The following is a 12,500-nucleotide window of genomic DNA, read 5'->3' on the forward strand; positions in this document are numbered from 1 at the left end:
TATGGACGAAAAGTATCCGGTATTAAAGCCTTCTTTCAGAACAGAGGGAAAGTGGAAAAGATTTAGCAGTGTTTCTGCCATTAATATTCACAAAATTTGTACTGTGATTATCTAGATCCAGTTTTCAGAAGGGGTAGATATTTCGACGGATAAGAAACAGTTTTCAGAAGAAACAGATATTTAGACAGATATCAAACAGCTTACAGAAGGAACTGATATTTAGACAGATAAAAATAGTTTTCAGAAGAAACAGATATTTAGACAGGTAAAAAAAATTCTCAGAAGAAATATATATTTGGGCAGATAAAAATAGTTTTCAGAAGAAACAAATATTTAGGCAGATAAAAAAGTTCTCAGAAGAAACAGATATTCAGACAGATAAAAATAGTTTTCAGAAGGGACACATATTTAGACAGATAAAAGAAGTTTTCTGAAGGAATACATATTTAGACATAAAAAAGCAGTTTTCAGAAGGGCCATATGTTTAGAAAGACAACAGCAGTTTTCAGAATGGGCATAAATTTAGACACACAAAAGCTGTTTTCAGAAGGGCCATATGTTTAGAAAGACAACAGCAGTTTTCAGAATGGGCACAAATTTACACACACAAAAGCTGTTTTCAGAAGGGCCATATGTTTAGAAAGACAACAGCAGTTTTCAGAATGGGCACAAATTTACACACACAAAAGCTGTTTTCAGAAGGGCCATATGTTTAGAAAGACAACAGCAGTTTTCAGAATGGGCAGAAATTTAGACACCAAGCTGTTTTCAGAAGGGTCATATGTTTAGAAAAACAACAGCAGTTTTCAGAATGGGCAGAAATTTAGACACACAAAAGCTGTTTTCAGAAGGGCCATATGTTTAGAAAGACAACAGCAGTTTTCAAAATGGGCACAAATTTACACACACAAAAGCTGTTTTCAGAAGGGCCATATGTTTAGAAAGACAACAGCAGTTTTCAGAATGGGCACAAATTTACACACACAAAAGCTGTTTTCAGAAGGGCCATATGTTTAGAAAGACAACAGCAGTTTTCAGAATGGGCAGAAATTTAGATACCAAGCTGTTTTCAGAAGGGCCATATGTTTAGAAAGACAACAGCAGTTTTCAGAATGGGCACAAATTTACACACACAAAAGCTGTTTTCAGAAGGGCCATATGTTTAGAAAGACAACAGCAGTTTTCAGAATGGGCACAAATTTAGATACCAAGCTGTTTTCAGAAGGGCCATATGTTTAGAAAGACAACAGCAGTTTTCAGAATGGGCACAAATTTACACACACAAAGGCTGTTTTCTAAAGGGGGCCGATATTTATACGGATAAAAAACAAGTTTTCACAGGGGGAAGATATTTAGAAAGATAAAAGAAACAATTTTCAGAAGGGGCACATATCTAGAAAGATAAAGGTTTGGAAAAGAGTAGAGTTTTCAAGGAAATCTAATTTCAAAAGTTGTAGTATTCTAACAGATACAATTGGAACCTACTTAGGGAAATTATGCTATAATTTTTCGAGGATATCCGTCATAGTGTGTCTCTAAAGCATCTTGGATGTTGTAGTATTGGTTACAACGGGAAAAAAAACTTGAAACAGCAGTGTAAAGTTGTAAAAATATTTTTTTTATATATATTTTGACGTATAAAGTTCTTGAGTACAGGCTTTGCTTTACTAGCCTCGAAATAACTAATTAAGAGTTCACTTCGGCATTTGCATTAACTTAATTATAATGACTTAAATGATAATGGTAATTATACGACAGATAACGTATTCTGCAGAGATCAAACCACGAGTTTTTGGAGGTGGTATTTTCGAAGAGTCTAATGGATGAATCTAATTATAAAGAATTCACCTTCCTTAAGTTTATTAATGGTATTTCCTTTATTACAAACAATCCTGACAAAATTCCCTTTGTAAAATAGAAGACTGACATCCAGACAGTATACCATTTCCAATGGCACCAAAGCTACAGAATATTGCTAACAGAAGGAAACTTCTTGAGATTTGTGGGGATCAAAATTTTGAGGTCAACATCCTTACTATGTTCCCTTCAACATATAAAATTTGTCTTACACGTATGTAGAGATAACCCCGTGATATGCACTACCCATGTTTACACAATAATTATGCATGGCAATTACCTTCTTGGAGTACATTTCTAATTGAATTAAAAAAAAAAAAAAAAAAAAAAAACAGCAAATGTCTGGCAACATTTATTCCAGGATTTTTACCGTTTTAAAAACTGATATATTGACGTAAAGGGCGTCCGTACTTTACTGAAATACAGCTGAGAACAGTATATATATACGGGGAATTTCCTATCAAAATTACTTTTTTTAACAGTGCAGTTGCACCACAAGATTCTATTTTCCGGAAACTGTTCCTAGCAGTCATCTCTAGTTATAGTCTCAGGAAGGAATTATTCTCTACAATAATTGATGCCTTTGGGCCTCTGAAGCAACTCTCATTGATGGAAGATCTCACAGGTTATTCAATAGTCTCTGGACTCTATTTACTTTACTCTTCTTATAGATTAGCAGTATTTACGTTCTGTTGAGGGGCCGTGATGTGATTTTGTGTCAGAGAACTTCCAATTCCTTCAACTTTAAGAAAACTGTAGGCCAGTTTTTCCGACTGCTTTGCGAATGTAGATGTTTAGGTTTATCCGCAATTCCCATTGGTACGCTGAAAAAAAATATATTTCAGTCGCACTACTTATGTAATTTGTTTCCTTAATGAATTCATTATATGTTTATTACATTCTAAATAATTTTTTATGCTGTTTTTCTTATCATATTTCTTCTATATATTGTTTAAAATATTTGTTAAAAATATAATGATAAAGTTCAAGTTGACAACCACTGAAGTCTGTTATTAAATACAACAATATAGTATTCGGTCACTAAAATGCATAACTCCTCTGGCGAAACTACTTTTTTATCAAACAACTTCGTAAAAAATACTTCTTTGTAGAAAAAACAAAACTTCCATTTTTCCCTGTAGGTTTTTTTTTTTTTTTTTTTTTTTTTTTTTTTTTTTTTTTTTTTTTTTTTTTTTTTTTTTTTGAAGAAAAATTTGGTGTCCTTTACTAGCCCCGGCCTATTAATAATAACATCAGAAAATAATAGAAAAAGATGGCGGGCTCATCCACAAAGGATGTAATATACGTTTCTTCTTCTCAAGTAAAGAAAGTCAGGGAGAATCATTTAGAAATGATACAGAAAGATAATTCCAATAATGCAGTGCGATTGTTGATGTTTATAATGAGGATATATAAGGAGTAGAGGAAGATGCTCACGATGATGATGATGATGAAAGAAATGAAAATACAATTATCAGGATTATTAACCAATTATTACTGGGCTGATTTTGGTAACGACCTGTAATTATATTGCAAAACAAAATATGGATTAATAAACAATTTTAGCCTATGAATCATAATGTAATTCATAACGTTTAAAAACATAATTTCTGCACCACTGTACTATGTTCTATATATATATATATATATATATATATATATATATATATATATATATATATATATATATATATATATCTTTCATTTAATCCTCAAGATTACACATAATCCCCCTGTGAATTACAATGTAATATAAATAATTAAGATTATATATAATCAGCTTATGAATTATAATGCAATTTCTAATGTTTTAAAAAGAATTTCTACACTACGATGTTCTATTCATATAAATATTTCATTTAATTCTTAAAATTATATATAATTACCCTGTGAATTAAATTGTAATATACTCATTATGATTATATATAATCACCTTGTGAATTACATTGTAATATAATCATTAAGATTAAATATAATCACCCTGTGAATTACATTGTAATTTAATCATTAAGATTATATGTAATCAGCCTGTGAATTACATTGTAATTTAATCATTAAGATTATATATAATCACCCCGTGAATTACATTGTAATTTAATCATTAAGATTATATATAATCAGCCTGTGAATTACATTGTAATTTACTCATTAAGATTATATATAATCAGCCTGTGAATTACATTGTAATTTCATCATTAAGATTATATATAATCAGCCTGTGAATTACATTGTAATTTACTCAAGATTATATATAATCCGCCTGTGAATTACATTGTAATTTAATCATTAAGATTATATATAATCCGCCTGTGAATTACATTGTAATTTAATCATTAAGATTATATATAGTCACCCTGTGAATTGAATTGTAATTTAATCATTAAGATTATACATAATTATCCTGTGAATTACATTGTAATATAATCATTAAGATTATATATAATCAGCCTGTGAATTGAATTATAATTTAATCATTAAGATTATATATAATTATCCTGTGAATTACATTGTAATATAATCATTAAGATTATATATAATCAGCCAGTGAATTTATGCTTCAAAAAAAAATTTCTCCCCCAACTAAGATGAACATTTTTTTTTTTTATTACAAGCTTAAAAATTTCTTGAATTTATAACACCCCCAATTTCCCCTCTCTTCCAGAAATTTCGATTTTCAGATATGCTGTCCCAATCCTTTGCTGTGATCTGTGCCATCCTCTTGGCCCGCAATGGCATGGTGTCCTGCAGTCCGCAGGGGCCAAATACCCCTGCTAGCCTGAGGGAGCCCCTGCTGAACATCGACATGAACGAACTCGCCGAGAACATGAACAGCCCTTCCAATGTTGAGTTCTACACCTTGTGCGCCATTAATGAAGGGCGCTGTAACAATATTGGTAGAGCTCTCAAATGTAAGAATGCATCGTGTTTGTATACATGAACATTATAATGGCTCATTTTAATGGCTGTTCACACTGCATTATTATTATTATTATTACTATCATTATCATTATTATTATTCTGATTATTATCATTTTTATTATTATCCAATATACAACCCTAGTTGGAAAAACAAGATGTTCTCAAAGGCTCCAACAGGGTAAAAATAGCCCAGCGAGGAAAGGAAATAAAAAAAAAGTAAAAGAAAAGAAATGGACAATCAATATGAAATACTTTAAAAACTGTAACAATGTAAAAAATAAACTACAAGAGAAGTAATGGACAAATAATATAAAATAATTTAAGAAAAGTAACAATGATATCAGCAAATGATATTAAAACATTTGCAAATAAAAAAACTATACAATAACAGTTATAGTACAACACTATAGTTCAATTTATTGAATAATAATATGAAAATATCAATTACCACAAATTACCATGAAGTAACATTTTGATGTAATTCGTAAAGCATGTATTCCAAGATTTCACTCATTGTACTAATATTTATTGTATAACAATAATGTTGTTACTATTCTTAAAATGCTTTATAGTAATTGTTCATTACCTTTATTGCAGTTGTTTTTTTTTCCCTTTCCTTTCTAGGCTATTCTTCCTTGTTGGAGACCTTGGGCTTATAGCATCCTGCTTTTCCAACTAGGGTTGTAGCTTAGCTAATAATAATAATAATTAATAATAATAATAATGATAATAATAATAATAATAATAATGAAGTTTAGCTAATAACAATAATAATAATGAAGTTTAGCTAATAATAATAATAATAATAATAATAATAATAATAATAATAATATCAGCATTTATTGTATACCAAATAGGTCTATTCATCGAATAACATTATGAAAATATAAACTACCCGTATGGTCGAATGTATGAAGGTTAATTTTGATGAAATTCGTAAAAAAAAGTACTCCCAAGACCTCTATCATTTCACATCTTTCTCACACAGCACTCCTATGGGACGATATCCCAGGACAACCATTTTAAGTCTCTCCATATCTTTTTCCACAGCACTCATATGGGACGCTATCCCAGGACAACCATTTTAAGTCTCTCCATATCTTTCTCCACAGCACTCTCATGGGACGCTATCCCAGGACAACCATTTTACTTCTCTCCACATCTTTCTCCATATTACTCCTATGGGACCCTATCCCAGGACAACCATTTTACATTTCTCCATATCTTTCTCCCTAGCACTCCTATGGACAACCATTTTACATTTCTCCATATTACTCCTATGGGACGCTATCCCAGGACAACCATTTTACCTTTCTCCATATTACTCCTATGGGACGCTATCCCAGGACAACCATTTTAAATCTCTCCATATCTCTCTCCCCAGCACTCCTATGGGACCCTATTCCAGGACAACCCCTGTGTTACGGTTGCAACGACGAGCAGATGAAACGCGTACGGTACGTGATTGACACCATGAAGGCGAAGTACCCCGTCCATGCCTGCAAGATTAGGCAAACGCTTGGAGCCCACAGGCCAATCTTCACCGACATGAAATGTTGAAAGTCGCTGGCTACTGTAAAAGAGCATCGGTCGGACTGTTTTGCTTTTTGTGAAGTTAATTTCCTTTTTATTGTTTCCTTACTTTTTGTCTAGTAATTCTCAACATGGAGAATTTATCAAAGTATTTTTCCTTCGTTCCTTTTTAAGCGATTGGATCTGTACTTCATATTGATGTTTGTCAAAGACACATTGCATGTTTCCGTTTTTGTTTTTAGAAATTTTCTGTATTATGTTCAATTCATGTTAATACAGACCTTTTAAACTTTGGAAGAAATATGTAGAATTAAATGTAATAATCAATCAATTAAGAGTTGAAAATTAATTAAATTGAAATGAAAATAACGAAAGTTAATATTTTAAGTTTCTGATGTGGCCTTATCACGGCTGTCTACCTAAACGCAAGTACACGTATAATATATATATATATATATATATATATATATATATATATATATATATATATATATATATATATATTATGTGTGCATGTGCATATATGTATGGCATTAAATGTTTTGATTTAGTAGATCTGTGTTTCACTATTCCTCATCGATATTTATTAGTAGTCAGGAAGAACAAGTCCAATTTACAGTTGAACACCTTCAAAAAATTGATAGTAGAGGTTCATACACTTTTGTGATCCTTAAGAAATATAAATACCATTTCTGGATGATGACATCCAAATAAGGCTGTGCGTCTTTTTTTTTTTAATTGGCATATTTCCAAGATTTGACGCCGCCGATACATTGCACAAGTACGTGCGATATTTTGAGAGCTACTAGTCAGTCTCATGACTGAATAGCACATTTAAAAAAGATATGGGAAGATATCTCACTATCAAAGTTATTAGAGCAGCATTGAATGATATTTGTCATCTATATAAATTTTCACCTTTATCTATACCCTGAGCTACTACTGCAGTTGCTGAGTACTTAAATAAAAGAACCTTATCACAGGAGCAGCAGACACTATTTATGAAGAAGACATATAAGACTTATTTCTCCTTACAGGTACACAAAGTGCCATTTGAAGATCTCTTGGTCTGCTGTTAACTGTACTTGCCACTATGTTCCCTATCAAAAGAACTATAAAAATTGTTACTCATTTTATCAAGAACGTTTAAGAGACTTTCACAGACAAGATAAGAAGCAGCATGGCGGTCGATGCTCACAGTGTATGTTCCCCTTTTTTGCTTGTAAGATTGCAATTCTTTCTGGAGTTGTGTATCTAATTTTGCCGGTGCTGCATCAAGGTCACTACCCCTCACCTGCTTCACCAAGTAGAGTAACTTTGTTGTTTCAAAAGTGAAAGACAGTATTTGCCATATCTGGTGATGAAAGGATAATTACTGCATCCTTGAAATACTCCTTAATATCATCAGCGAGATGTTTTCTTTGTTTGATTTTGGTGCCTGCTTTGTGTTCATAATCTTGCTGCTGCAGCTCAACCGAGTTACAAATTTTATTCCCATCAGAGGATAAGATATAAGTTGGTGATAACAAAGCCTTGGTCTTTAAACATAAAATCTGCTTTGTATCTACAGCAGTTAAGTCATCTTTAGCGAAAGGATATCTAACAACCTCTATTAACCTGTTTTTGCACAGAACACTTTCCTAAAAAACTTTGGTGTACTCCTAATCCTGCTGATCAACATCAGAACACATAGAATAGGGTTGTGGTGGCCCAGTGGTAGCGTCCTTGCCTGGTGATTGCCAGACTGGGATTCGAGTCATGCTCATACTTGTTAGTTCCTTTGGTCGCTGCAACCTCACCATCCTTGTGAGATAAGAATTGGGGGTTTGGGGGAGCCTATAGGTCTATCTGCTGAGTCATCAGCAGCCATTGCCTGGCCCTCCTTGGTCCTAGCTGGGGTGAATAGAGGCTTGGCCATTGATCATAGGTAATATGGTCAGTCTCTCGGGCATTGTCCTGCTTGATAGGGCAATGTCACTGTCCCTTGCCTCTGCCATTCATGAGCGGCCTTTAAACCTTTAAATAGGAAGGTTTATGACGAGCATAGGGTATTTTCCTATGATATGCAACATCAATACAAAACAAACAATGATTTTTAAAGTAAAAATGTTCACCAGTTTCAACAACAGTCATCTGACTTATACTGTTTTCAGCTTCTAGCCTCTAATATTTTCTCTTTTACATGACATTTCTTGACTCTTTCGATTAACGTTTTCGATGAATAAAAAGAAACACACAATTCTTCTTCTCTCAAGGGGTTAATTACTGCACTGTAATTGTTCAGTAGCCACTGTCCTCTTGGTAAGGGTAGAAGACTCTTTAGCTATGGTAAGCAGCTCTTCTAGGAGGACACCCCAAAATCAAACCATTGTTCTCTAGTCTTGGGTAGTGCCATAGCCAGGGCTGGATTTAGGGGGGGGGGGCAAAGAGGGCACCTGCCCAGGAGCCTCCACATTTTAGGGGACCTCAAAAAAGGACCCAGGCTTAAATAAGTTTTAATTTCAGTGAATATATAAGGAATAAAAGTTTTTATGTCTGGAATAAAACAAAATTGTGTTTATTTATGATTTATCTTTTTTCCATCACGGCAAACTACGATAAAACCAAAGTAAAAAACGTGATATTATTAGAAATTTAGGTTATGTTTACAGTTACTCCTAAAATTACCTCCTATCTTTTTTTAATTCATTGTTGGTTGACAAAATCGGAAGGGACGGTTTGTAGGTGAGTCTGACTTCAAATATTTCTTGGTTTCCGTGAGTTTATTTACTGAATGTGTGTATTTGTACCATTGTCTGCATAATTAGTGGTGATTCTTCCTATAGGCGGTATGGGCGGTCGCCCAGGGCGGTACTTGGGAGGGGGCGGCATTGCCCCCTCCCAAATGCAGATCAAACCATGTGCGCCTGAGTCTATCTATACCGAATGTATAAAAGTCCCATAAAACAGAGAGAGAGAGAGAGAGAGAGAGAGAGAGAGAGAGAGAGAGAGAGAGAGAGAGAGAGAGAGAGAGAGAGAGAGAGAGAGAGACGGACTTTGACGCGTGCGATACTTGTAACGAGAGAGAGAGAGAGAGAGAGAGAGAGAGAGAGAGAGAGAGAGAGAGAGAGACTTTAACGCGTACCATACTGGTTCACCGCTCCACACTGCTGAACATCCTTGTGAGTGGCATCAGAGGTAAGTGAAATTTAAGGGTGTATTAAACTCTTTTGTTCTTTTCATCCTTTTTCTTCCGCGCAACTATTCAATCTACTATCTGGTTGGGGTTGTGAATAAGTGGTGTGATGGATGAATCCTCATTTATTTCTAGGTGAGAAAAGAAAAAAAATGGATGTTTTTTTTCCTGGGTGATTATGTTAAAACTGAAAGCTTTGGGAAGGAGCATTTCCTTTACAAATTGCTGCTAGACAAGAAAGTTGCAGATATTTTTCCTAATATTGAGATAATGCTACGCCTGGCTTTGATGAGCATCGAGTATGACATCGTCAGAGACATTGACTTTGAAATATTGATCACCAAATTTGCAAGGGCCAATACTCGTAAAGTGTCTGGTCTGTAAATACAGATACCGCTATAGTTTTTTCTTTTCTACGAAGAAACTTTGGTTTTGATTTTAAGATTGGCGGCACTGAGGATGGGTCATGCTTCTTAATCACCTTCGAAAAATGGTCAGTTTGTACAGTCAGGTGTGAAGAGTCTGATGAGTGAAGGCAAACTAACATATTTAGATTTATGGTAATAAAACATAAGATATTTATTTGAAATTGCTTTTCATAATCTTTTTATACACGAGTGTACAGAGTCAAGAGAAGTCATTTTGCACACGTGATTAAAATGACCAAAATTCATTACTGGCAGGACCGGCAATGATTTCCCGGAGCTTATAGCGTCCCCCGGTGAGGTTTGCTTCGCTCGCCACCCGCCTCAAGCAGGGTGGGCCTCCACATGCCTAAATCCGGCCCTGGCCATAGGCTCTGTACCATGGCCTTCAACTGTCTTGGGTTAGAGTTCTCTTGATTGAGGATACACTCGGGCACGATATGTTATATTATTTCTCTTCCTCTTGTTTTGTTAAAGTTTTTATAGTTTATATAGGAAATATTAATGTTAATGTTGTTACTGTTTAAAATATTGTCATTTTCCTGGGTTTTTTCCTCACAAGGCTATTTTCCCTGTTTGGCCCCTGGGCTTATAGCATCCTGCTTTTCCAACTAGGACTGTAGCTTAGCAATTAATTATAATGATACGTATCTTAACCCAAGTCATCACTGTAGCCTAATGAGCTTACCACAAGTGTTCATCTACTTGAAAGAATGGTTTAAAATCGATTCTCACTGATGCCTGGTTGAAAATCTTCGCCTGCTGCTTTGCACTGGCTAACTTTTCTGGTGACATACTCCATTCTGACGACCTAGCACAGAGATGATGTGATTATATTCATGATTCAATCACAGCTATGTATGACCTAAATCACATAGATGATATGCAAATTACAAAATTTTTTCAGTCACATACATTTGTCGTAACTTCTCTTAGAACTCTTCATATTTCTTTAACAGTGGTAATTCTATTTCTGTGACTTTGATACGGGAAGTAAGTATTTTCTTTACTCCAAAAGGTTTATGGAAAACATGTATACCGTTTGCTACTCTTCGTATCTTGAGTCCATATGAAGGTGATGTTTGCACAATGCACTTTACTTCGAGATTCATTTTCTGAAAAGTAAGAAAAAAAATCCGGCTTCAGCTACATAGCCTATTCATATGGTATTCTGCGTTGTGACATTAAATCAACCCCTCCTTGCCCAGACCTACGCCATACTGTGCGATATCGACCTTGAATCGATTCAAATGCTTCATAAGCCAATCCAGCACTCTGGAAAATCATTAAATTAACTTGAACTTCAAAATCAGTCCATTAGTTCTTGAGATATGCTCCTACAAATTGAGCAGAGTTTCGGTGGAGGCCATCTTGGAAATAAGCTAATCAAAGAAAAAAAAAACACACACAACCTGATTTTGATGTAATCATCCAGAAATGGTATCTATAGTTCCTAAGGATTACAAATACAGTATGTATAAATCTCTTATTTTTTTGAAGGGGTTCAAATGTTTTCATCCTGAATATATTGTGCCATGACCCAAGTCCACATTCTCCGCACCACGACTATTACTGAAGCAGCATGCTATCTCATTATATCTTTTCTCTTAACCAAATTATATTTTGGATTACATGGCATCAAACTGAGGAAAACTATTGATACAAGAGTGAATATCATAATAAAATTTCACAAGAAACTTACCAGTTTCTAACATTAATTCAAACCAAGAATCAGCAAATGACGTAGAATGCTAAATATTTGTTGCTTAAATTGCCCTGTAATATACTACAATAATACCGATAAATTCCTTAAAGCACAAAATGTAATTCCTCAACGTTTACAGTGCCCCAAGTGCCGTTCCCTCCTATCTTACAGGAAAGACATTTACGTGTTTTATTGTAATACCGAAACCAAGATACCCAAAACCAAAAAGAAACGTCACTGTGGTTATACCGTTACTTCTTATAAAGGTAAATTTTTAGGGAAAAAGTCGCCTACCCGCATGGATGATAATATTATTTAAAGTTACACCGTCAGTCTCACCCTCCCGTGTCCCGCAAGTTTCGACATCCCTTTCATAAAGGTAAGTCATTCAACAAAAGTCATTATATGTGTTTTGTGACCTTTTTACTTCTAGGTTAGGTTAGGTGGGTTTGTTAGGTTCTGTACCCTTTTTATACATTGTGTAAAGTGTATATGGAACAATTCATTAAAATACACATGATAATATTACCGTAGCATTACTACCGATAGCAATGCCTTTGTAACATTGTTAACGATGTGTATCATTGGTAACGTTGCTTATTTTAACATTCCTAGTACATACGTGAGTTTTGTGACCTGGGAATTCCTAGGTTAGGTTAGGTGGGTTAGTTAGGTTCTGTACCCTTTTTGTACTTTTTATATATTGTGTAAAACTTATATGAAAAAATAATTTAAAATACGTATGGAAATATCTAGCATTACTATCCCTAGTAATGTCACCGTACCGTTGGTAACACTGTGTATCATTCGTATCGTGGCTAATTTTACCGTTCTCAGTAAATACCTGAGGTTTGTGACCTGTCAACTACTAGGTTAGGTTAGCTGG

At 34.3% G+C, this 12,500-nt stretch overlaps 1 protein-coding gene and 1 long non-coding RNA gene across 2 annotated transcripts in view; one reads left to right on the forward strand and one right to left on the reverse strand.

The window, feature by feature from the left end:
* The window catches only part of LOC137629094 (uncharacterized), a 7,390-nt gene extending 647 nt beyond the window's left edge, over positions 1 to 6,743 (forward strand). The window contains exons 2-3 of the mRNA XM_068360361.1: positions 4,520 to 4,766; positions 6,161 to 6,743. Coding sequence (XP_068216462.1) covers positions 4,538 to 4,766; positions 6,161 to 6,336 — 405 coding nt within the window. The 5' untranslated portion in view covers positions 4,520 to 4,537 and the 3' untranslated portion in view covers positions 6,337 to 6,743. The remainder of the gene's footprint in view (positions 1 to 4,519; positions 4,767 to 6,160) is intronic.
* LOC137629655 (uncharacterized) overlaps positions 1 to 12,500 on the reverse strand; it is a 142,988-nt gene that overhangs the window by 128,647 nt on the left and 1,841 nt on the right. The gene's annotated exons all lie outside the window — the stretch shown is intronic.

The sequence above is a fragment of the Palaemon carinicauda genome, chromosome 37, assembly GCF_036898095.1.
Source record: "Palaemon carinicauda isolate YSFRI2023 chromosome 37, ASM3689809v2, whole genome shotgun sequence".
Classification (NCBI taxonomy): Eukaryota; Metazoa; Arthropoda; class Malacostraca; order Decapoda; family Palaemonidae; genus Palaemon; species Palaemon carinicauda.